The sequence below is a fragment of the Anomaloglossus baeobatrachus genome, chromosome 10 (assembly GCF_048569485.1).
Source record: "Anomaloglossus baeobatrachus isolate aAnoBae1 chromosome 10, aAnoBae1.hap1, whole genome shotgun sequence".
Taxonomy (NCBI): domain Eukaryota; kingdom Metazoa; phylum Chordata; class Amphibia; order Anura; family Aromobatidae; genus Anomaloglossus; species Anomaloglossus baeobatrachus.
In genome coordinates, this window is record NC_134362.1 from 18833476 (window position 1) to 18860831 (window position 27356).

General features: G+C 47.3%; 1 protein-coding gene across 1 annotated transcript in view; it reads left to right on the forward strand.

Annotated features, from left to right (window-relative positions):
- TRIM44 (tripartite motif containing 44) overlaps positions 1-27356 on the forward strand; it is a 146881-nt gene that overhangs the window by 51854 nt on the left and 67671 nt on the right. Inside the window, exon 4 of the mRNA XM_075326811.1 lies at positions 14732-14751. Coding sequence (XP_075182926.1) covers positions 14732-14751 — 20 coding nt within the window. The remainder of the gene's footprint in view (positions 1-14731; positions 14752-27356) is intronic.

The following is a 27356-nucleotide window of genomic DNA, read 5'->3' on the forward strand; positions in this document are numbered from 1 at the left end:
TGAAGCCCACATCATTTTTTTGGGGCAAAGAACTCTTGCATACAGTCCTGGATGGAGCATGCTGAGCCTTGTAGTTCTGCAGCTGTCTGCTCTCCTGCATACACTAGTGGAGAATGAAGAACATATTGAAGAAGGAAATGACATCAGACCTTTTTTTTCCAACAATCTTTAATGACATTATTCACTGATATAAAAAAACACAGTGAACAAAAACGCAGCAAAAAACGTACCAAACCGCGGTAATAACGCACACATTTTTGCCGCGTTTTTTGCCGTGGGTGCGTTTGTGCATTGTTTGCCGCAAAAACCGCACGAAAACTCAGCATCAAAAAAACGCAGTGTGTGAACTTACCCTAAGAGTTGGGGGTTGGTCCCAAAATGGATACAGCCGCTGGAGTGGAAGGTGCTGTCAGGTCCGCTGCCACCGGCTGAATGAGACTCACTACTGGCCGTTATGCTATTTAAGTTCGCCGGCCGGAAGCCCCTCCCACCAGCACGAGGACTGAACATCGCCAAATATGGGCATCTTTCAGAAACAAGCATCTCGATTGGCCGGCGGGGTGGAGAGGAGGCGTGTTTGAGGGAAGGAGCCACGCCCCTCCTGAAACCCCTGAAGCTGCAGGAGGCTGTGGCGGGAAGGCATGTGAGGCCGGGGCTGCGTGTGTGGTGTACTGTGGGGTGTAATGGAGTGTCAGCTCCTCTGCCCATAGAGTAATGTGCAGACTGTGCTCTATAGGATTCTATGTGCTCTCCTATACCTCTGCCATCTTTTTTGTCACCATATTATGCATTCATGGTGATGTAAAAAGATGGCGAAAGCGTAAAACACGTAACAGCGATGTGCAAACCATTCACAGGCCAAGAGCTCGCAATCAAAACACAAAGCTCGCGGGCAAGGGGCCGAATAGGCAAAATAAGGTGCGGAGCGAGCACATGACTCCGCGTGAGGGGCGACCCTGCCCCCGCCGACCGCTGCCGCACTCACACAGCCGTTCTGGACCGTTTTTGACTGCGCTGTAAAAACATGAATTGGATTTTACTTTATGACCGAAATCTATCCTTAGTGCAGCCACAACACAAATGTCTCCTGCAGCCCCATATTATGGGCCGGCCACAAACGTCTCCTGCACCCCTATATTACGGGGCGGCCACGAACGTCTCCTTCACCCCCATATTATGGGCCGGCCACAAATGTCTCCTGCACCCCATATTACGGGGCGGCTACAAACGTCTCCTGCACCCCATATTACGGGGCGGCCACAAACGTCTCCTGCACCCCATATTACGGGGCGGCCACGAACATCTCCTTCACCCCCATATTACGGGGCGGCTACAAACGTCTCCTGCACCCCATATTACGGGGCGGCCACGAACATCTCCTTCACCCCCATATTACGGGGTGGCCACAAACGTCTCCTGCACCCCTATATTACGGGGCGGCCACGAACGTCTCCTTCACCCCCATATTACGGGGTGGCCACAAATGTCTCCTGCACCCCATATTACGGGGCGGCTACAAACGTCTCCTGCACCCCATATTACGGGGCGGCTACAAACGTCTCCTGCACCCCATATTACGGGGCGGCTACAAACGTCTCCTGCACCCCATATTACGGGGCGGCCACAAACATTTCCTGCACCCCATATTACAGGGTGTCCACAGACTTCTCCTGCACCCCATATTACGGGGCGGCCACAAACGTCTCCTGCACCCCATATTACGGGGCGGCCACAAACGTCTCCTGCACCCCATATTACGGGGCGGCCACAAACGTCTCCTGCACCCCATATTACGGGGCGGCCACAAACGTCTCCTGCACCCCATATTACGGGGCGGCCACAATGTCGGTTGTGCAAAAATCCCGGTTTTATAGGCGCGTCATGTAAACGTGCACAGGGGGCCTGTGTTGAAGGAGCATTTACTGCAGTCGGTTTTGACAAAACATCCAATTTTTCAGTAAAAATATCAAAGATGACTAATGTAAGTGCAGGCGAAGGGATATCGGAAGGGGTCTGTACAAAATAGAAGGGCGATAGGCAGCGTGGGCCGGGCTGGGGGGTGTATAAGGGCCTGTGGGTAGATTGGGACCCCCTCTCAGGGCTCTGAGATAAGAGTATTATAAATGACACTGGGGGTCTGTATTATAATGTGAGGAACCCTGTATTATAAAGTGAGGAGCCCCATATTATGTGAGGGACCCCTTATTAGATTGGGGGGCTCCGTATTATAATGTGAGGAACCCTGCATTATAAAGTGGGGGCACCATATTATAATGTGTTGGGGGTCTGTATTATAATGTGAGCAACCCTGTTATAATATGTTGTGGCTCCATATTATAATGTGGGGGGCCCTTTATTATAATGTGGGGGGCCCTGTATTATAACATGAGTGGCCCCGCATTATAATGTGGGGGGCCCTGTATTATAATGTGAGTGGCCCCGTATTATGTGAGTGGCCCCGTATTATAATGTGGGGGGCCCTGTATTATAACGTGAGTGGCCCCGTATTATAATGTGGGGGGCCCTGTATTATAACGTGAGTGGCCCCGCATTATAATGTGGGGGGGCCTGTATTATAATGTGGGGGGCCCTGTATTATAATGTGAGTGGCCCCGTATTATAATGTGGGGGGGCCCTGTATTATAATGTGGGGGACCCTGTATTATAATGTGGGGGGCCCTGTATTATAACGTGAGTGGCCCCGTGTTATAATGTGAGGATCCTCATATTATGTGAACGACCCAGTATTAGATTGGGGGGCCCCATATTATGTGAGGGACCCCTTATTAGATTGGGGGCCTCCATATTATAATGTAAGGAACCCCGTATTATAATGTGAGGAACCCTGCATTATAAAGTGGGGGCACCATATTATAATGTGTTGGGGGTCTGTATTATAATGTGAGGAACCCTGTGTTATAATATGTTGTGGCTCCATATTATAATGTGGGGGGCCCTTTATTATAATGTGGGGGCCCAGTATTATAATCTGAGTCGCCTTGTATTATAATGTGAGTGGCCCCGTATTATGTGAGTGGCCCCGTATTATAATGTGGGGGGCCCTGTATTATAACGTGAGTGGCCCCGTATTATAATGTGGGGGGCCCTGTATTATAACGTGAGTGGCCCCGCATTATAATGTGGGGGGGCCTGTATTATAATGTGGGGGGCCCTGTATTATAATGTGGGGGGCCCTGTATTATAATGTGAGTGGCCCCGTATTATAATGTGGGGGGGCCCTGTATTATAATGTGGGGGGCCCTGTATTATAATGTGGGGGGCCCTGTATTATAACGTGAGTGGCCCCGTGTTATAATGTGAGGATCCTCATATTATGTGAACGACCCAGTATTAGATTGGGGGGCCCCATATTATGTGAGGGACCTCGTATCAGATTTGGGGCCCCGTATTATAATGTGAGGAACCCTGTATTATAAAGTGAGGAGCCCCATATTATGTGAGGGACCCCTTATTAGATTGGGGGCCTCCATATTATAATGTAAGGAACTCCGTATTATAATGTGAGGAACCCTGCATTATAAAGTGGGGGCACCATATTATAATGTGTTGGGGGTCTGTATTATAATGTGAGGAACCCTGTGTTATAATATGTTGTGGCTCCATATTATAATGTGGGGGGCCCTGTATTATAATGTGGGGGGCCCTGTATTATAACGTAAGTGGCCCCGCATTATAATGTGGGGGGCCCTGTATTATAATGTGGGGGGCCCTGAATTATAATGTGGGGGGCCCTGTATTATAATGTGGGGGGGCCCTGTATTATAATGTGGGGGCCCAGTATTACAATCTGAGTCGCCTTGTATTATAACGTGAGTGGCCCCGCATTATAATGTGGGGGGCCCTGTATTATAATGTGAGTGGCCCCGTATTATAATGTGGGGGGCCCCGTATTATAATGTGGGGGGCCCTGTATTATAACGTGAGTGGCCCCGCATTATAATGTGGGGGGCCCTGTATTATAATGTGGGGGGCCCTGTATTATAATGTGAGGAATCCCGTATTATAATGTGAGTGGCCCCGCATTATAATGTGGGGGGCCCTGTATTATAACGTGAGTTGCCCCGCATTATAATGTGGGGGGCCCTGTATTATAATGTGGGGGCCCAGTATTACAATCTGAGTCGCCTTGTATTATAACGTGAGTGGCCCCGTATTATAATGTGGGGGGGCCCTGTATTATAATGTGGGGGGCCCTGAATTATAATGTGGGGGGCCCTGTATTATAATGTGGGGGGGCCCTGTATTATAATGTGGGGGCCCAGTATTACAATCTGAGTCGCCTTGTATTATAACGTGAGTGGCCCCGCATTATAATGTGGGGGGCCCTGTATTATAATGTGAGTGGCCCCGTATTATAATGTGGGGGGCCCCGTATTATAATGTGGGGGGCCCTGTATTATAACGTGAGTGGCCCCGCATTATAATGTGGGGGGCCCTGTATTATAATGTGGGGGGCCCTGTATTATAATGTGAGGAATCCCGTATTATAATGTGAGTGGCCCCGCATTATAATGTGGGGGGCCCTGTATTATAACGTGAGTTGCCCCGCATTATAATGTGGGGGGCCCTGTATTATAATGTGGGGGGCCCCGTATTATAATGTGAGTGGCCCCGTATTATAATGTGAGTGGCCCCGTATTATAATGTGAGTGGCCCCGTATCATAATGTGAGTGGCCCCGTATTATGTGAGTGGCCCCGTATTATAATGTGAGTGGCCCCGTATTGTAATGTGAGTGGCCGTGTATTATAATGTGAGTGGCCCCGTATTATAATGTGAGTGGCCCTGTATTATAATGTGAGTGGCCCCGTATTATAATGTGAGTGGCCCCGTATTATAATGTGAGTGGCCCCGTATTCTGTGAGTGGCCCCGTATTATAATGTGAGTGGCCCCGTATTATAATGTGAGTGGCCCCGTATTATAATGTGAGTGGCCCCGTATTATAATGTGAGTGGCCCCGTTTTATAATGTGAGTGGCCCCGTATTATAATGTGAGTGGCCCCGTATTATAATGTGAGTGGCCCCGTATTATAATGTGAGTGGCCGTGTATTATAATGTGAGTAGCCCCGTATTATAATGTGAGTGGCCCCGTATTATAATGTGAGGGGCCCTGTATTATAATGTGGGGGGCCCCGTATTATAATGTGAGTAGCCCCGTATTATAATGTGAGTGGCCCCGTATTATAATGTGAGTGGCCGTGTATTATAATGTGAGTGGCCCCGTATTATAATGTGAGTGGCCCCGTATTATAATGTGAGGGGCCCTGTATTATAATGTGGGGGGCCCCGTATTATAATGTGAGTAGCCCCGTATTATAATGTGAGTGGCCCCGTATTATGTGAGTGGCCCCGTATTATAATGTGAGTGGCCCCGTATTATAATGTGAGTGGCCCCGTATTATGTGAGTGGCCCCGTATTATAATGTGAGTGGCCCCGTATTATAATGTGAGTGGCCCTGTATTATAATGTGGGGGGCCCCGTATTATAATGTGAGTGGCCCCGTATTATAATGTGAGTGGCCCCGTATTATAATGTGAGTAGCCCCGTATTATAATGTGAGTGGCCCCGTATTATAATGTGAGTGGCCCCGTATTATAATGTGAGTAGCCCCGTATTATAATGTGAGTGGCCCCGTATTATAATGTGAGTGGCCCCGTATTATAATGTGAGTGGCCCTGTATTATGTGAGTAGCCCCGTATTATAATGTGAGTGGCCCCGTATTATAATGTGAGTGGCCCCGTATTATAATGTGAGTGGCCCCGTATTATAATGTGAGTGGCTCCGTATTATAATGTGAGTGGCCCCGTATTATAATGTGAGTGGCCCCGTATTATAATGTGAGTGGCCCCGTATTATGTGAGTGGCCCCGTATTATAATGTGAGTGGCCCCGTATTATGTGAGTGGCCCCGTATTATAATGTGAGTGGCCCCGTATTATAATGTGAGTGGCCCTGTATTATAATGTGAGTGTATTATGTGAGTGGCCCCGTATTATAATGTGAGTGGCCCCGTATTATGTGAGTGGCCCCGTATTATAATGTGAGTGGCCCCGTATTATAATGTGAGTGGCCCCGTATTATAATGTGAGTGGCCCTGTATTATAATGTGAGTGGCCCTGTATTATAATGTGTGGCCCTGTATTATAATGTGAGTGGCCCCGTATTATAATGTGAGTGGCCCTGTATTATAATGTGAGTGGCCCCGTATTATGTGAGTGGCCCCGTATTATAATGTGAGTGGCCCTGTATTATAATGTGAGTGGCCCCATATTATAATGTGAGTGGCCCTGTATTATAATGTGAGTGGCCCTGTATTATAATGTGAGTGGCCCTGTATTATAATGTGAGTGGCCCCATATTATAATGTGAGTGGCCCCATATTATAATGTGAGTGGCCCTGTATTATAATGTGAGTGGCCCTGTATTATAATGTGAGTGGCCCTGTATTATAATGTGAGTGGCCCCATATTATAATGTGAGTGGCCCCATATTATAATGTGAGTGGCCCTGTATTATAATGTGAGTGGCCCTGTATTATAATGTGAGTGGCCCTGTATTATAATGTGAGTGGCCTTGTATTATAATGTGAGTGGCCCCGTATTATGTGAGTGGCCCCGTATTATAATGTGAGTGGCCCCGTATTATAATGTGAGTGGCCCCGTATTATAATGTGGGGGGCCCTGTATTATAATGTGAGTGGCCCCATATTATAATGTGAGTGGCCCTGTATTATAATGTGAGTGGCCCTGTATTATAATGTGAGTGGCCCTGTATTATAATGTGAGTGGCCCTGTATTATAATGTGAGTGGCCCCGTATTATAATGTGAGTGGCCCCGTATTATGTGAGTGGCCCCGTATTATAATGTGAGTGGCCCCGTATTATAATGTGAGTGGCCCCGTATTATAATGTGAGTGGCCCCGTATTATAATGTGAGTGGCCCCGTATTATGTGAGTGGCCCCGTATTATAATGTGAGTAGCCCCGTATTATAATGTGAGTGGCCCCGTATTATAATGTGGGGGGCCCTGTATTATAATGTGAGTGGCCCTGTATTATTATGTGGGGGGCCCTGTATTATAATGTGAGTGGCCCCGTATTATAATGTGAGTGGCCCCGTATTATGTGAGTGGCCCTGTATTATAATGTGAGTGGCCCCGTATTATGTGAGTGGCCCCGTATTATAATGTGAGTGGCCCCATATTATAATGTGGGGGGCTAGCACCTATCTCTCTCCAGCTCCGCACCCTGCAGCCTCTGACACATCTACTTCCTATGTGCGCAGTGTCATGTGTGAGTAATCACTGACTGCAGGTCCCTTATGTAGGTGCGTCTGGAGCCCAACCTACAGGGTGCAATGAAATAATAACAACTAAGCGTGGACCGGGTGGTGGTGGTGACAGCGGTGGTACCCAAATCAGTAGCCTGCCACTATGGATATCATGGAGTGGTATAATGGCCGCTAGGCACTCAGGCTCCGCCCAGTGATATATGACCCCCCCCAACAGATAGGAAGTGACAGTAGGAGTACCCGCTGGTTCCTGTTATGGGGGGTCTTCAGGTTGGGAGGGGGATTTGCAGGGTGATGCTTTCTACATCTTCATCTGAGAAAATTTGGATCACCTAGAATGCTAAAGCACCGCCCCGCGCTCGGCTGCCGCCGAGCCGCTCGGATCCGGGCTCGTTGGTGGGTGTTTCGAGCGTCTCCGGACCCGGGGTCACTTCGCTCTGAAAGGGTGCTGGCGCTACTTAGGGGGTTGGTAGGTAGGTGTACGGCCGGAGCCGTGTTTAAGTTCGTGACGCCACCCACGGGTTGTGGTGAAGGTGGACACCACCGCTGCGGTTACTGAGCACTCGGGGCAGATGGCGATGCAGCAAGGTGTTAAACCCTCTGTGGGCAGGGAGGATGACCCCGGGACCCGTTGGAGAGAACTGGGTGGTGCAGGGCGGTTGCACGGCCGGATGGCACTGTTGTACTCACTGTTATTGACACACACAAGTCTCTGGTAAACAAAGTTGATGGTGGTCGGTGCCCGCAGCCGGCTGCGTCTGGTTCTCCACCCGGTTCGGTGGTCTTGGCCTTTCTCCTGCACCGTGTAGTGTATTTGGGCTGCCTGCGCTTCAGCGACGGGAGTCCGCTCCCCGGCTGTATGTATGTCGGGAGAGCCCTTTTGCCCGCAGACGCTGGCCCGTGGGATCTCTCTGCCTGTGCGGTGGCTTTCTATCCCCCTCGGTGGGCTGTTGTCTTCAGTCGAAATTTGGGTGGAACAGGACCTATAGTCCAGACCGCAATCAGTCAATTAACTCAGTCCAGTGGCTTCTGGACCTCGTTTCAGGGTCTGAGTATCCCCCTGTGTGCTCCGGTTTCCGAGTTGGTTCCCCGGGTCGGTACCAGCGGGCCACTACCCTGTTCCAGTCCACCACGGTTCCACCGAGCCGTCTTCCCGGCTCCTGCAGGCTAGGCCACCGTCTGGCTCCTAGCCAAAGGTACCCGGGCTCCAACCCCGGCACCAGTCAGACTCCTTCACTCCTCACTCACTAAAACTCAACTCTCATCTCTCTGTGTTTCCTGCCTCAGGCCCTCTGAACTCCTCGGTGGGCATGGCCAACCACATGGCTCCGCCCCCAGGTGTGTTCATCAAGCTCTGAGGGAGGTGACTAGGGTTTATGGTTTGCCTGGTGTTACCTAGTGAGGGACTGGTGTTGTGCGGGGTGCTATCTGTGACTACCTGGCTAGTCCAGGGCGTCACACTCCCCCTTGGTTAACTACAGACCGTCCGCGGGCTGTCCGACCACCACTGTTTATTTTTCTGAACTGCAAAAGATAAAAGAGAACATGTATACAAGTATACCAACATATTTACAATTACGAAAACTTTTGTTTCTTCCCTTGACGGGAGGCATTTTGCTTAAACGTTGCAAACAGATAAAAACACATTTTTATTAACCGGGAACGGGACGGGACCAGGTCCTTTCAGTTGCCCACCCAAACAATCCTGAACCTTGATGCTGCCTCTAAAAACAGGTCAGCACCCCTTTTCCCCAGTACAGGAATCGAGTTCGGGTCCGGGTGTTGCCCATACGGACCGGGTACAAAGTTCCATACCCGGCAGTCTCTCAGAGGCCCCACGTCCAGGGGACCCCTGACCAGGAGGGTTGTCGCCGGTTGCAATGGCGACGGGCCCCGGCCTCCTCCTCCACAGGCCCTTCCTCCAACCAGCCTCCCCGGGGGCTGCAGGACCTGAAAGGTTGGTCCGGGATTATTTACAAGCCCAAACGTTTTTGGGGGGCCTGCAAGTTCTCAGGCTTGTTCATGGTAAAACGGGGTAAACAACGGGAATCAAACAAAGTCCCAACGGGGACGGGCAGTATGGTAGCCAGGAACCGCTACCTCTTTAGTAATCTTCATCTTTAAACAGCAATCTCGTGGCGCAGCTGCCGTTGCTGCCACTCCCACTACGGAGCGTCGGTTGCCTGCTCCGGGTCAGCCTGTGTGGGGGATGGGACCAGCCAGAGTCCCTCCGTGCCGGCTATGACTGGTACCTTCGGTAATGAGGGACCCCGCTGTGACATGGCCTGCTCTGCTGCTTGGCAGCTACATCCCCGCCGTGCCGCAGCCGAGGCCAGGTGTCTGGGAGCGGTCAACGTGATTTGGTCGAGGATCGCCTCCAATGTGGCCAGGTGGACTGCCGGAGCCGTCGTCATCTCTGTTGCGGCCATGCTCGGGGCCGGATGGGATGCCGTCAGCGGTGCTGGAGCGATGGTGGCAGTAAGGCCTGAGGGCCCAGTAGCTGTTTCCTCCTCCGTAGGTGGTACGGGCTCCGCTGCCACGGACTGAGGCAGCGGGTCGGTCGGGGCGGTGGCTGCGGACACGGGCGACGAGGGAGACGGTGTGGTGGACGGGAGCAGGCCGGGTCTCTCAGCCGGGACTGCCGGTTCCTGGGGAACATAGGGGCGTGGGTCACTGCTTACCCGCTCCTCCGAGATCATCTCCACTTCGCGCGCCCGGACAGCTGCAGCCAGGCCCTTCATCTCCGACGCCCACTTCGCCAGCATGAAGTGGTCTTGGGCCTGCGTACTCCGACACATCCTGCCGCGTTGGTGTCCAGGAATGGGTTGCCGCAGAGTCCTGGCGTCCCTGCACTTCACAGCATTCATTACATGCCGCTGATCTTCACCCGCTCCCCCTTGGTCTTTTCGCGGCACTCCCTTCTTCGGCCGATCAGTTTCGCTTTTCGACCTCTCGCTTTGCTGCATGGCCGCGTTCCCAGGGGGCGGGGCTTCAGTTTTTCGCGCCCTTTCTGTGGGGAAGAAGACTCTGGCGGGAATCTACGCGCCAAAAGATGGCGGCAAGATGGCGGATTCTGCAAATTTCGCAACAGATCACCGCACCGATCAAGGCGCACTTCACTAGGTAAATGAATAGGTTTAATCCTGTTTGTGACGCCAGAAGAGTCAATGTGTACCGCCCCGCGCTCGGCTGCCGCCGAGCCGCTCGGATCCGGGCTCGTTGGTGGGTGTCTCGAGCGTCGCCGGACCCGGGGTCACTTCGCTCTGAAAGGGTGCTGGCGCTACTTAGGGGGTTGGTAGGTAGGTGTACAGCCGGAGCCGTGTTTAAGTTCGTGACGCCACCCACGGGTTGTGGTGAAGGTGGACACCACCGCTGTGGTTACTGGGCACCCGGGGCAGATGGTGATGCAACAAGGTGTTAACCCCTCCGTGGGCAGGGGTGGTGACCCCGGGACCCGTTGGGGAGAGCTGGGTGGTGCAGGGCGGTTGCGCGGCCGGAGGGCACTGTTGTACTCACTGTTATTGACACACACAAGTCTCTGGTAAACAAAGTTGATGGTGGTCGGTGCCTGCAGCCGGCTGCGTCTGGTCCCCCACCCGGTTCGGTGGTCTTGGCATTTCTCCTGCACCGTGTAGTGTATTTGGGCTGCCTGCGCTTCAGCGACAGGAGTCCGCTCCCCGGCTGTATGTATGTCGGGAGAGCCCTTTTGCCCGCAGACGCTGGCCCGTGGGATCTCTCTGCCTATGCGGTGGCTTTCTATCCCCCTCGGTGGGCTGTTGTCTTCAGTCGGAACTTGGGTGGGAAAGGACCTATAGTCCAGACCGCAATCAGTCAATTAACTCAGTGCAGTGGGTTCTGGACCTCGTTTCAGGGTCTGAGTACCCCCCTGTGTGCTCTGGTTTCTGAGTCGGTTCCCCGGGTCGGTACCGGTGGCCCACTACCCTGTCCCGGTCCACCACGGTTCCACCGAGCCGTCTTCCCGACTCCTGCAGGCTAGGCCACAGTCTGCCTCCTAGCCAAGGTACCAGGGCTCCAACCCCGGCACCTGTCAGACTCCTTCACTCCTCACTCACTAAAACTCAACTCTCATCTCTCTGTGTTTCCTGCCTCAGGCCCTCTGAACTCCTCGGTGGGCGTGGCCAACCGCCTGGCTCCGCCCCCTGTTGTGTTCATGAAGCTCTGAGGGAGGTGACTAGGGTTTATGGTTTGGCTGGTGTTACCTAGTGAGGGACTGGTGTTGTGTGGGGCGCTATCTGTGACTACCTGGCTAGTCCAGGGCGTCACACTAACCCTCTGCCCTCACGAGGTTGCCCGTCTGCATTTGCCTAATGATTTGCAAGATAGAAATGATGAGGGAAAGTTTCTCAGCGTTTCAGGACACAGCCCTCCCTCCCGTCGCCTTTGTCTTGTTGCACCACGACTCACTTGCCTCCCAGATCGGCGCCGTTCCAGCTAAGCTGACACTTTGTTTCCAAGTACTCACATGACATTATGTCTTATGAGCCCTGCAGCCTGTTAGCAGCCACTGATAAGCTGCAGTGTTCATGTGACATGTGAATGATGAGAGACACAGCACCTACAGTGCGATATCATGAAAAAGAAAACACAATTTTGCCATTGTTGTCATAATGCTACTATGGGATAGCGAGGGACAGGTGGTTCCTATGCTGTCCTTACACTAGGGGCCCCTAGGCTATCCCTAACCTCAGAGTTACTCCTGATGATGGTGACGCCGGAGTCCCGTGCCTTTTTATACTCCTGAGAAATACTACTCTAATACCCCCCTCACCCCGGGAAGGGATGGGGCAGGAGTGAGATGATAAACTGATAAGGACAGACAAGGGAAAACTAAAGCTATAACACACTTCACTCACACAGGAATAGACAAAGAGAGATTCAGGAGAAAAATAAGAGCAGGAGGGTAGCAACAAAAAGACAACAAGGGTTAACTCCACAATCACACTCAACAACAGGTATCACACCAGACACCTCCCCAGACCAACTAAGATAAACTTTAGCTGGCATAGGTGGAAGGATCCACCCAGCATATACAGGAGGTGAGCAGATGTGATTGGCTCCCCCACAGCAGGTGATCAAAGGAAACTAACAAGCAGACCAGCAGAGACTAAGGGGTACTTCTCACATAACGAGATCGCTACTGAGTCACGGTTTTTGTGACGCAGCAGTGACCTCATCAGCGATCTCGCGGTGTGTGACACTGAGCAGCGATCTGGCCCCTGCTGTGAGATCGCTCCTCGTTACACACTGCTCTGGTTCATTTTTTGGACGTTGCTCTCCCGCTGTGAAGCACACATCGCAGTGTGTGACAGCGAGAAAGCAACGAACTGAATGTGCAGGGAGCAGGGAGCCGGCTTCTGACAGCTGCAGACGCTGGTAACCAAGGTAAATATCGGGTAACCAGCCTGCTCTCACGCTGCCAGTGCTGGCTCCCTGCTCCCTGCACACATATCCGGAGTACACATCGGGTAAATAAGCACAGCGGTTTGCTTATTAACCCGAAGTGTACTCTGGCTAGGAGTGCAGGGAGCCAGCGCTAAGCGGTGTGTGCTGGTAACCAAGGTAAATATTGGGTAACCAAGTGCTTGGTTACCCGATATTTACCTTAGTTAGCAAGCGCAGCATCGCTTCCACGCGCCGCTGCTGGCTGGGGGCTGGTCACTGGTCGCTGGTGATATCTGCCTGATTGACAGCTCACCACGACCATGTAGCGAAGCACCAGCGATCCTGACCAGGTCCGATCACTGGTGGGATCGCTGGAGCGTCGCTAAAGTGTGACGGTACCCTAATCTCTGAATTAGCTCTTAGCAGGATGACACCTGAGTCTGCCTGTGTAGATCAGAGACACAGAGGCGTTATCAGGTGGAGTGTCAGAATCTGTAGTCTGAACAGAATCCTAAGCCGAAGTTTGTGAAAACCTCTGTGTGAGAATTAAGTTATGACGTTCAGCATGTGGTTAAAATGACATTTTTAGAATTTTATTTTACTTTTGTTTCATTGCTCTTATACAACATACTGCAGTAATTTAATATTGCGGTATATAATGGTATTTGCAATGTCCTTTGAAGACCAGCCACGGGCTGCGCTTCCTCGAAAAGGCCCCTTATATACAGAAGTCAACATGTATATAAATGGGGTTTCTATAAAACTTCTAAGAATACATTACACATGACAATGCTTTTGATCATGAAGGGCTAGCCTTAGGCGTCAGATAACCGGCTGTAATGGCGTCCTGTAGAGGATCAGCCTGCTCAGTCCGGGAGGTTGTAAAGGTTGCAATAGACGCACTGATATTATGGATGATGGGAAGTTCTCATAGACAAGATGATGAAAGGTTGGAATTGTCATCTCTGCAGGTGGTCCGACTCTGGCATTCATCCTTCCTTTGGGGGCAATTCAAGAGCAGTGATGAGAGCGATTGTACAAGGGATCAAAAACCAAAAACTCTCAGCATATGTCGAGATTGCGGGATCACTCTGCAAAGACAAAGGGGAAAAAACAAAGAGTTTTATACATCCATGCAAAATACATCATCGTAATAAAATGAACTACAATTATTTAGTTACGCCCCTGTTTATATTTTGCAAATTACAATATGTATTAGGTAATTGTTATTTTTTATATACTGTAAAAATATATATTCTTCTTGTTATTGCCCCCTTAAATAACTTTAATATTTAATAATATATTGTGAGTTTTTGTATTACGATTCTTTCATAATTTCGAAAATTATATTGGATACAGACATGAATAAAAACATATATGTATATATACTGTATATATATATATAAGAAAAAAAATCTATAAAAATATAAATACATACTGTATATATAAAAATATATATATATATAAAAATTAAATAAATTAAAAAATATATATATTTATTTATATATATATATATATATATATATATATATATATATATATATATAAAAAAGAAAATATATATTATATATATATATAAATTTATAAATAACTATATATATATATATATTTTATTTTTATTTTTTTCAATTCTTGTATTAGTTCATATTATCATTTCCTAACAGGCAAAACTGCTTCAAAAGCTAAAGATATTACAGGGAGAGAATGCAAAATTGTTTTCTGAACAAAACCATATATAATATGTCATATTAGCATCGAAGATATTCGACAGAAAACGTTTGAAACTTGAAAAATCAATTTATCCTATGCCTATGCAGGACTTATGAACACCACTGTATATATAAAACTATATCTGTATATATATATAAAAAGAAAATATATATTATATATATAAAAATATATAAATAACTATATATATGTATATATACGGTATATATTTTATTTTTATTTTTTTCAATTCTTGTATTAGTTCATATTATCATTTCCTAACGCATTTCTTTTATTTTTAATTGCTAGGATCCGGATGAGGATGACGGGTGAGCATACATACGATATATTCTCTATATGCTTCATTATTTTAGATCTGCAGGGCCCTGATCCAGCGGCTATGTCGACAGTCAATAGCCATCCTGACCTCTTCCAAACTTTCGGCATCCCTGGTTCAACTTCTGATTAGGCTGTCGCAACGTAGTGATGTTGTGATTCCTGCTAATCAGAAAGGGCACTGATGATACCAACAGGTACGAGGAGGTCTACAGAGCTATGGGCCGGCAGCCATGGCCGCTGGACCAGGGTCCTATGAGTCTCATTGCCCAACTCTGCATAAAATATAACATATGTGATTGGCTCTTCCACTCGTGTTGCATTTTTTCATGTTTTTTTGTTTTTTACAATCTGTGTAACCCCATAGGATAATATTAAATGTGTTCACATTCATGCAATAGTTATGTATCCCGTTTCCCTGAAAATAAGACCTACAATGAAAATAAGCCTTAGCAGGATTTTTCCACCTTTTGTTGTATGCTGAAAATATAAGCCCCACTCCAAAAATTAGCCCAATGTCGAGCTTCCACTAGGGAAGGCACTCAGTGGAGATTGAACTCCAAAGTGCAGTAATACAAAAGCCCACCAGAGGTCGCTAGCACAAGAGTAAAGGGGGTTTTACACGGTACGACCGATTGTGTAATTTCACAATCGATCGTACCCGCCCCCGTCCTTTTTGCGTCACGGGCAAATTGCTGCCCGTGTCGCACAAAGTCAGTAACCCCCGTCACACATACTTACCTCTTGTGCGACCTCGCTGTGGGCGGCGAACGTCCACTTCCTGGAGTGGGAGGGACGTTCGGCGTCACAGCGACGTCACACGGCCGCCGGCCAATGGAAGCGGAGGGGCGGAGATGAGCGGGACGTAAACATCCCGCCCACCTCCTTCCTTCACATAGCCGGCGGCGGCCGTGTGACGCAGGTGAGCTGCTGTTCATCGTTCCCGGGGTGTCACACGGAGCGACGTGTGCTACCCCGGAAACGATGAACAACTAAATTAAACGATATTATGGAACCTAGCGAGCAGTACACGACTCACGATTTGTGAGCGATACTGCGTCGCTAGGAGGTGTCACACAGGCCGGCATCGCCAGCGATGTCAGATGTGCGTCACAAAAACCGTGACCCTGACGATCTATCGCACGATAGATTGTCTGGTGTAAAGCAACCTTAAGAGTAGTCAGACAAGCCAAAGTCAAACTGGGATGTCACGTCAATACAGGGGAGTGAGCAAGCTGAAGTCAGATGGAAGCAAAGGGGTCAAAAGCTGAGAGGTCACATAAGGAGCAGAGCCTCAGTCAGGGGACGCTACCAAGGTCAGGGGCCAGGAGAGCACGTAAGTACAAAGGTGGGGGTGGATGCAGAGACATGGGATGGGACCGGGGTTAGATAGACAGAGTGAACAGACAGCACAGGGGGAACGGAGGTCAGGGAGAGGTAAGATAGGTAGCAGGACAGATCAGAGCAAACTTACAGGAACCAGTGCGCATGCTGCAGAGCAGGAACTATTACTGACGGCGTCCCGGAGGAGTCCACACCATAATAAAGTGGTGGCGAGAGTCCCGAACGAGGCATGACCAAACAGACCCCTCCCACCTGACTTAACCTCCTCAGAGCCAAGCAATAGTCATGACATCCTAGTTGCCGATCAGCATACCAATAGTATCCTGAACTAGGGTTAGGGCAGCCCCTTTCAGGATATGTAACTTTTATTGGTGCACATTGCTGTAAACTCTGGAAGTTTATAGTGCCGGCTAGTTAATGGAATGAATATTCACCCCTCTTCCCGCCCATTATTCTGCCTACCCCTCTGCGGAAGTCAGATTGGAACTTATGTTGATTAAATAATGAATACTCACCCCCTTCCCCGCCCACCCCTCATTGATTCACTCAGATTTGTTATCACAGAATCGCAAAGCAATGCTCGCACCGGCCGGTGTCGCTTCTCACCTGAGCGTGACAGCTGCATAGAAATACACGTTGACACAAGTTCCAATCAATGACGCTAGCAGATAGGTGGGCGAGGAAAAGGGTGAATATTTATTATTTTATTAAAACAAGTTCCAATCACTGACGCTGGGAAGAGGGGCGAATATTCATTCCATTAACTAGCTGGCATATTACTATAAACTTACATATTATGGGTGGAGAAAGGGGCGAATATTCATTTTTTATTAACACAGCTTCCAATCACTGACGCTGGGAAGAGGGTTGATTATGCATTCCATTAACTACCTGGCATATGACTATAAACGTACATATTATGGGCGGAGAAAGGAGTGAATATTCATTTTTCATTAACACAAGTTCTAATCACTGACGCTGGGAAGAGGGGTGAATATTCATTCAATTAACTAACTGGCATATGACTATAAACGTACATATTATGGGCGGAGGAAGGGGTGAATATTCATTTTTCATTAACACAAGTTCCAATCATTGACGCTGGGAAAAGGGGTGAATATTTATTCCATTAACTAACTGGCATATGACCATAAACGTACATATTATGGGCGGAGGAAGGGGTGAATATTCATTTTTCATTAACACAAGTTCTAATCCCTGATGCTGGGAAGAGGGGTGAATATTCATTCCATTAACTAGCTGGCATGTGGTTATAAACTTCTAGAGATTACAGCAACTTACATTTTAAGGGGTGAATATTCATTTTTCATTAACGGGCGACCCAATCACTGACACGAATACAAACTATAAGACATACCCCTGAAAATAAGCCCTAGCACATCTTTTGAAGCCAAAAACAATATGACACTGTCTTATTTTTGGGGAAACATGGTAGTTATGTGCTAAAATACTAAAAAGCAATTTTTCAACTTTAACCCTTTATGTATTTCTCGGATTCTCCTCTTTCTACTTATCCCGGTATCCAAAACCAGTTCCTGAAATATAAATATAGTGTAATCCCACAATGGAGGTGGCGGCAGCTGGTTAATGTGACTCCCTCTGACAGGTTTCCTTCCTAAACATAAATCTGGCACGGATAAAACTTGTGTGTGTAGGAGACGCAGGAATGTAAGTGGCTTTCCACACGGCAGGGTGACAGAGCGGAGAGCAGGGATTATATCACCGGCTTTATCCATCATCACATGAGAGCCCACTCTCCACCCAAAACACCCCATTTGCTGATCTCCACCCCACACTTTTAATCCTCTAAGTGGTCAGAATGCACAGTCTATATTTGTAGCGCAGCAACTGGGCCCTGGCCAAGGTACGGAGCACACAACCAAACATGGAGCTCGCCGGACAAATCCTTCTCTTAACTCTCTGGCGGAAGGGAAAAAAGTCCCTCGCCCCTGCCCAGAGATAGTTACAGGGGTCGTGAGCAGGATTAAGAAATAAATACCATCTTATCAGTCGTTCAAACACATTGTTACCCTTTTGCTTGTCACTGTAATTACCATCTGATCAATTGTTCAAAAACATTTTCCCAAATTATTTTTTTCTTAATGTAAATTGTTAATAATAATATGAGGAAATTTTTATATCAAGAACTCTGGAGAAAAAGAAAAATATTTCTGCATGTACATGTTAAGTGCCACAAGGGTGTATCTGTGGCACCCCTGAGTATATCAGGGTGCCACAGGGTACTGCAACCCTTACCAAAGGTGCAGGATCTACCCTCCCTGGTTCCAGGTTCTTAAGAAGCCGGTGTCACTAACATCAGCACAAATCCCAATTACACCTCACAACACGACCTGTCAGACACACCAGTGGGTTGGATAAGCGGAATAAGGCCACCCACCTAGGGGTCAGGCAGACTGGTTGGAGGGGAGTCGAGTGAGAGCCCTCAAAAAGTGAGGAGCTGGGGAGTAGTAGCTTCCGGGGAGCTAGACCAAGGTTGGGTCGCACACGGTGGTCCGGGACCAGTGGTGTTGGGGATCGGTGGCAGCGACTTTGGAAGGGTGCGACAGACATAGTCTAGGAGGACTGTCGGGATCAGAAATCCGAGAATAACTGACCGGTACCGAGCACGACGGGGTACAGGACCCTAGGTCAGGAGCAGGTTCATCCGTCCTGATAACCTGGGAGGGAAAGTCTCTTTATGAACTTCCCTGAGAGCTCAGAGATTGAAGGTGACAGCACACCGCAGGGGATAGGGCTTTCCAGTAACGCGGCCCACTAAAATCCCAAGTGCTAGCCATCAAGAGCACAGCTACACTAAATATAGTGAGCGGGGCCCTAACAGCTTCATGCCAAGGGGCCACACAGAGAACTAACTTGTGCACGGAGGTGGCTCCGGATTACCAAGTGACACCGGTGGGAGCGGACACCTGGACGGGCTCCCTGTAGAGATTGTGATGCACAGAGTCTTTGGTTTATCTTCAGTGTGAGCTGCTTTATTATTATTATTATTATTATTATTATTATAGCGCCATTTATTCCATGGCGCTTTACAAGTGAAAAAGGGTATACGTACAACAATCATTAACAGTACATAACAGACTGGTACAGGAGGAGAGAGGACCCTGCCCGCGAGGGCTCACAGTCTACAGGAGGAGAGAGGACCCTGCCCGTGAGGGCTCACAGTCTACAGGAGGAGAGAGGACCCTGCCCGCGAGGGCTCACAGTCTACAGGAGGAGAGAGGACCCTGCCTGTGAGGGCTCACATTCTACAGGAGGAGAGAGCACCCTGCCCGCGAGGGCTCACAGTCTACAGGAGGAGAGAGGACCCTGCCCGCGAGGGCTCACAGTCTACAGGAGGAGAGAGGACCCTGCCTGTGAGGGCTCACAGTCTACAGGAGGAGAGAGCACCCTGCCCGCGAGGGCTCACATTCTACAGGAGGAGAGAGGACCCTGCCCACGAGGGCTTACAGTCTATAGGAGGAGAGAGGACCCTGCCCGCGAGGGCTCACAGTCTACAGGGAATGGGTGATGGTACAATAGGTGAGGACAGAGCTGGTTGCGCAGTGGTCTACTGGGCTGAGGGCTATTGTAGGTTGTAGGCTTGTTGGAAGAGGTGGGTCTTGAGGTTCCTCTTGAAGCTTTCCACGGTAGGGGAGAGTCTGATGTGCTGAGGTAGAGCATTCCAGAGCATGGGGGATGCACGGGAGAAATCTTGTACGCGATTGTGGGAAGAGGAGATAAGAGAGGAGCAGAGAAGGAGATCTTGTGAGGATCTGAGGTTGCGTGCGGGTAGGTACCGGGAGACTAGGTCACAGATGTAGGGGGGAGACAGGTTGTGGATGGCTTTGTATGTTTTATAATCCTCATCCTGCACCACGACTACCCACAGTGAGTAACCTTGCTCCCCTGTACCTTGCGCTCCCAAATAATCACCAAACCCCAGAGACCGGGGCCGTCCCTACCTGCGGAGGGACTGACACCTTGCTGCTCCCCACCATCTGCCCCGGTCCTCTCTCCAGCCGCATGGTACTCCCAATTCCACAACCCACAGATGGCGTCACGAACTTCTCCCCTGTAAATAATCCCCTTTCAAGGATCGGAGCGAGTGCCGAGCCCGGGTCCGGACCCCTCGAGCCACGACCACCCCGGACCCGATCACCCCTACCTGCGGAGGGACTGACACCTTGGTGCTCCCCACCATCTGCTCCGGTACTCCTTCCAGCAGCGGCGGTACTCCCATTACCGCAACCCACAGATGGCGTCACAAGCTTCTCCCTTGTAAATAATCCCCTTTCAAGGATTGGAGCGAGTGCTGAGCCCGGGTCTGGACCCCTCGAGCCACGACCACCCCGGACCCGATCACCCCCGGTCTGCGCCGGGGCGGCACATATCTATAGAGGGATCAGAGGAGATGGGGGGCACCAGGGCCAAGGAACCTGAGCGGGTAACGTTCTCCTCTACCACACAAGGAGACAAAAGTAATAGGAGAAGTAAACACAAAGACGGATGAATTTATCGAGACTGGCATTCTGTAACCAGGCTTGAGCGTCCGGCTCTCCGGAGTTTGATTCGCCAAATTTCTCAATAAATAATGCATGCCTTATAATACATTTACTGCATCTTTTGTGCTGTGCATCTGTTAGACTGTGCTAGAAGTAAATGCAGGCCATTAGCATTTTAGCTAAAATGAATGTAAGGCATTTTTCTGCAGTAAGCTACCCCTCTTCTGCTAAGCCTCGCACATCTGCAACAAATTTTGTGAATTTATGATGCCAAAAAACTGTTACGGCCCCAAATACATGTAATGTAAAAGTTGGCCGAAATGAGCGATTTCATTCACCCAAAAAATGAACATCTACTTTAGAGAAACGATTGTTTACTTTGACCAATGAACGATTTGTTGTTCCAAACATGGATCGGGGGCTGCGTCAATGTCCGAAAAAATCCAACGCAGTCAAAGCGATGTGAAATTTGCTTTTTTATTTCCGAAAGCGAACAACCGTCATCTGCCAAATATTGTTTTATATATTAGGCCATGTTCACAGATGAGATTTTTTTCCTCCAGTTAGAAATGTAGTAAAGTTCTGCTGATATAGACATGTCGCTTACTTCATGTGCAGGGCATTGCAGGACCTTATGTATCCATATCTACAATCATCATATAGTAATAATTAGTTGTTCGTGGTCGTAACCATGGATAACTAAGCTACAATGCCCTGCGCATGCGGTAAGAAACATGGCTATATCAGGAGAACTATACTACATTCCTAACTGGAGGTATTTACAATATTACTACATTTACACATGTTTTGTTAAAGGGATATTTCCATCCCCAATATCCTGTCCCATTACATAGTAGGCATAATAATAATATTATTATTAATTTGTATCCATGGATGAATGGTCGTGACCATGGATACCTAAGCTGCAATGCCCTGCACATGAGGTAAGAGACATGGCTATATCAGGAATACTATACTACATCTCTAACTGGAGGTATTTATAATCTTATAGGATATTGGAGATGGAAATACCCCTTTAATGAAAGATGTATAAATGTCGTAAATGGGCGTATATCATGAATAATTGAATATATATAAATATACTGTATATCTAATATATAAAGCTGAATGTGTGTGTGTGTGTGTGTGTGTGTGTGTGTGTGTGTGTGTGTGTGTGTGTGTGTATGTGCGGGATTGGCATCTGCATCGGCGCAGCTACAGCCACAAAATTTTGCACACTCACACTTCTGGACCCCGAGAGCATCATAGGCTATGTTTTGAGGGGAAATTTTAACCCCGCACTTTACAGTTATTCACACAAAAAACCTGCCTCCATTAAAGTGAATGGATCTGGGAGCCACAGTGCAGTCAGAACTTCAGAAGAATGCGCAGCTACGCCCTTATATGGAATGTTGGTGTGTCACAATGCAGCCAGGGAAAGAGACAGACACAGACAGGGAAAGAGGCAGACACAGACAGGGTAAGAAACAGACATACACAGGGTAAGAGACAGACACAAAGAGACAGACACAGACAAAGAAACAGACTGACAGGGAAAGAGACAGACAGCGAAAGAGAGGGAAAGAGAGAGACAGGTTAAGAGACAGACACAGACAGGTAAAGAGACAGACACAGACAAAGAGACAGAGACAGACACAGGGAAACAGACAGACAGGGAAAGAGAGGGAAAGAGACAGAGTAAGAGACAGACAAAGACAGGTAAAGAGACAGACAAAGAGACAGACACAGGGAAAGAGACAGAGGGAAAGAGACAGACAGGGAAAGAGACAGATAGGGAAAGAGACAGACAGGGAAAGTGACAGAGATAGATAGACAGGGAAAGAGATAGATAGACAGACAGGGAAAGATTGAGACAGACGGAGAAAGAGACAGAGACAGACAGGGAAAGAGGCAGACAGACAAAGAGATAGAGAGAGCGACAGAGAGATATATACAGAGGGGGAGACAGACAGAGAATGGGAGAGAAACAGAGACAGTTACTATACCGGGCAGCGCCGGGTGCTATGTTTTGAGGCGAATATGTGTGCGTGTGTGTATATGTATGTATATATACATATATTTTAAACCTCCTTAATGAAAACTGTCTTAAACAAAAGCTGTCCTTGTTGCCTATAGCAACCAATCAGAGCACGGCTTTTATTTTTTAAATAGCTATGGTAAAATGAAAGCTGTGCTACGATTGGTTGCTATGGGGGACATGGCAACATAAAGAGTTTTTCTTTTACATAGCTGTGATCAATCTGCCCCATAGTTTTTTGTTTTTTTATTCAGTCCCCATTGAAGTCAATAACATAAATATGTGTGACTAGCTGCATTAACTCCATATTCACCCTCAAATACATAACTAATAATAACAATGTGTGAATGAGGCCTATATCAGTGTCACAGTGATGAGCCGGTTACATGTGTAATGTGGCGGTGCGGAGGGGGATGGGACGCAGGCTGTAAGGAGTGACAAACCAAGAAGCCATGACAGATCAATACCTCTGATTGAATGGTGGGCGGTGGAGGGATGATTGACAGACATTCAAATTAAATTGTCACCGCCACGTCTACAAGTGCGTATTGATTGTGAAGAGACGGGGGTCATACAATCCCTGAACAATACACACCGGGGAATATGGCGGTCAATAGCCGATTTTACCTGCTGTTATTTACGGCCACTTTCCTCATAAATTGTGAGTAAAAGTAATATGGAGGACAGAGGCGGCTCCAGGTGAATACGGTCCCTGTGGACCCCTCTTGGCTTTCGATTTTTGCTCCTCACCTTCCCGGAGATATAGCTTTTTTATTTTTCAGTCGATAGAGTTGTATTAGGGCTTCTTTATTTGCTTGTTTTGCAGTATGAGCTGTAAGATTTTATATTTACCATTTTGGGATCCCTATGACATTCGGATTTATTTTTATTCCTTGTTTTTGGAAGGAGAAATGACGCAAAAAAACAGCAATTCATCCATATGAGATAAATCTTATGATCTTTTATTAGTTCGTACAGTTATATGTTATTTTTTAGGTTTTATCTTGTAGGAATAAAGGAGTGATATAAACTTTATATATATGTACATATATATACAGTACAGACCAAAAGTTTGGACACACCTTCTCATTCATAGAGTTTTCTTTATTTTCATTAATCTGAAAATTGTAGACTCACATTGAAGGCATCAAAACTATGAATTAACACGTGGAATAAAATACTTAACAAAAAAGTGTGAAACAACTGAAAATATGTCTTATATTCTAGGTTCTTCAAAGTAGCCACCTTTTGCTTTGATTACTGCTTTGCACACTCTTGGCATTTTCTTGATGAGCTTCAAGAAATAGTCACCGGAAATGGTCTTCCAACTGTCTTGAAGGAGTTCCCACAGATGCTTAGCACTTGTTGGCCCTTTTGCCTTCACTCTGCGGTCCAGCTCACCCCAAACCATCTCGATTGGGTTCAGGTCTGGTGAATGTGGAGGCCAGGTCATCTGGTGTAGCACCCCATCACTCTCATTATTAGTCAAATAGCCCTTACACAGCCTAGAGGTGTCTTTGGGGTCATTGTCCTGTTGAAAAATAAATGATGGTCCAACTAAACGCAAACCGGATGGAATAGCACGTCGCTGCAAGATGCTGTGGTAGCCATGCTGGTTCAGTATGCCTTCAATTTTGAATAAATCCCCAACAGTGTCACCGGCAAAGCACCCCCACACCATCACACCTCCTCCTCCATGCTTCACGGTGGGAACCAGGCATGTAGACCCCATCCATTCACCTTTTCTACAAAGACACGGTGGTTGGATCCAAAGATCTCAGATTTGGACTCATCAGACCAAAGCACTGATTTCCACTGGTCTAATGTCCATTCCTTGTATTCTTTAGCCCAAACAAGTCTCTTCTGCTTGTTGCCTGTCCTTAGCAGTAGTTTCCTAGCAGCTATTTTACCATGAAGGCTGCTGCACAAAGTCTCCTCTTAACAGTTGTTCTAGAGATGTGTCTGCTGCTAGAACTCTGTGTGGCATTGACCTGGTCTTTAATCTGAGCTGCTGTTAACCTGTGATTTCTGTGGCTGCTGACTCGGATAAACTTATCCTCCGCAGCAGAGGTGACTCTTGGTCTTGCTTTCCTGGGGCGGTCCGCATGTGAGCCAGTTCCTTTGTAGCGTTTGATGGGTTTTGCCACTGCACATGGGGACACTTTCAAAGTTTTCCCAATTTTTTGGACTGACTGACCTTCATTTCTTAAAGTAATGATGGCCACTCGTTTTTCTTTACTTAGCTGCTTTTTTCTTGCCATAATACAAATTTTAACAGTCTATTCAGTAGGACTATCAGCCGTGTATCCACCAGACTTCTATACAACACAACTGATGGTCCCAACCCCATTTATAAGGCAAGAAATCCCACTTATTAAACCTGACAGGGCACACCTGTGAAGTGAAGACCATTTCCGGTGACTACCTCTTGAAGCTCATTAAGAGAATGCCAAGAGTGTGCAAAGCAGTAATCAAAACAAAAGGTGGCAACTTTGAAAAACCTAGAATATAAGACATATTTTCAGTTGTTTCACACTTTTTTAAGTATTTCATTCCACATGTGTTAATTCATAGTTTTGATGCCTTCAATGTGAATCTACATTTTTCAGAGTCCTGAAAATAAAGAAAACTCTTTCAATGAGGTGTGTTCAAACTTTTGGTCTGTACTATATATATATATCACAGAGAGCAATCAATCATAAACCTTATATATAATGCATTTTTTTACCTTTTTTTCTTTCTTTACATTTTTATTGGTCATGCAAGAATCACCTGATTGATTATACAATATATTACATTCCTATAATATTGCAGTGTACTTGTGATATTACCCATCTGTGAAGCCCAGCCGCAAGGTGTACAAAGATGGTGGGTACATGGGCACCTCCAGCTGCAAAGACATTGCCATCAGCACTCCGCAGTCATGTTGCAGAGAGCAGAAGGGCATCAAAGGGGAAACCTTCCTCCATTTTCAACCTTCTAAACGCCACCGTCTTGGTTGACCCCGGCATCTTAGGCTATGTTCACATGTCCAGTAATCATCCGCTAGTACGGATCTCTTGGTAAAAAAGTTCTGCAAACACAACTTTTTTGCCTGTTTTGAAAAAATTGATTTTTGCAGGATCTCTTTTTTTTTTCAACCTCGGAGTCTATTGAAAACAAATCTGTTGACTGATTGCTATTTACCCATCCATTTTTCTTACATTTTTAAAGGATACGTTTTTTGCTTGCCAGATCCGCTTCAAATGGAAGATATTAGCAATCAGGTAAAGGGAATCTGTCACCAGGTTTTTGCTCCGCCATCTGAGAGCTGCATTATGTAGAGACAGAGACCCTGATTCCAGCGATGTGTCGCTTACTGAGCTATTTGCTGTCATTTTGATAAAATCAATGTTTCTATGCTGATGATCTAGCAGTTATACAGAGCTCATGAATATGCTGGACTACCTGCTATGTAGTCCTGTAATGATAATCTACTGCTGATTAAACTATGGTTTTAATCAAAACTACACTAAGCAGCCCAGTAAGTGACATATTGCTGGAATCAGGATCCCTGCCCCTACGTGATGATGCTCTTACATTAGGTCTGGTGACAGATTCCATTTAATGGATCCTTTTTTGATAGGTTACCATGTTAAAAATAATCAAATCCTGCCTAAATCAATTTTTTCAAAACGGACAAAAAGGTTGTGTTTGCACTACTTTGTTGCCAATGGATTGCTGCTGGATCCGCTCTAACGGGTGATAACTGGACGTGTCAACTCAGCATAAGAGGATTTACATGCATCAGAAATTCTGTCCCCATTGGGACTCACAATTTAAATTTCCTATCAGTATGTCTTTGGAGTGTGGAAGAAAGCCGGAGAACCCGGAGGGAACATGGGAAAACGTACATGTGGGGCTCCTCTAATCTTAAAAATGAGGATTCCCTTTTCTCAGCTTCTAGTGTAGTCTGAACGCAGCCATAACTATTCATGGTGCAGGGTGATCCAAAGCCTGGGGGTGGTCAAAGGGCCCGTGCTTTTTAAGGAATTTGCAGTTGGGGTCAGAGCCTTATAAGCCAAAGATAAAGTCATACCAAATGGGGGGGGATACAAAAATAGCCAAACATTTGTCTGTTTTTGTTTTTATCTCCCATATGATGAAAATGACTACAAGCTCTCCCCTGGGATCAAAGACCTGGGCGTCACTTTTGGTTCCAACAGTCTGTGCCCCCCCATAATCAGAAAGCTTTAACTTTCCCAATTAATATGCTATACATGTGTATAATATGACCAAAAAACGTATATAAAACAATAACAACATAAGGATCCAAAAGGAATAAAACAAACAGCAACTAAAGTATTATAAACTGATCTTTTTTTTTTTCTTATTTTACTTTTTTAGTTGTTTTTTTTGCAAATAGTGTATACAGCTCAGGGGTTTATACCGTAGGACCTTTACTGTCTTTTGGGTGTACAAAAACACTGCTGAACTTATTGCATCTTAGACCTTTTTTTTTACTTAGTCCCTAATGTAATATGTGGAGGCTTGCCTGTCGTTGCTGCTCATGTCATAGTTATCTAAGTGCTAGATGCCGCAGACGAGTGCAAGTTCAGAGGAACCCGTGGGGGCGCGGGATGTTCTGCTGTCACCAGACATATGTGTGTGCGCAGTATGGGACTCCGCGGGCAATCATGGATGAGCCGTCACA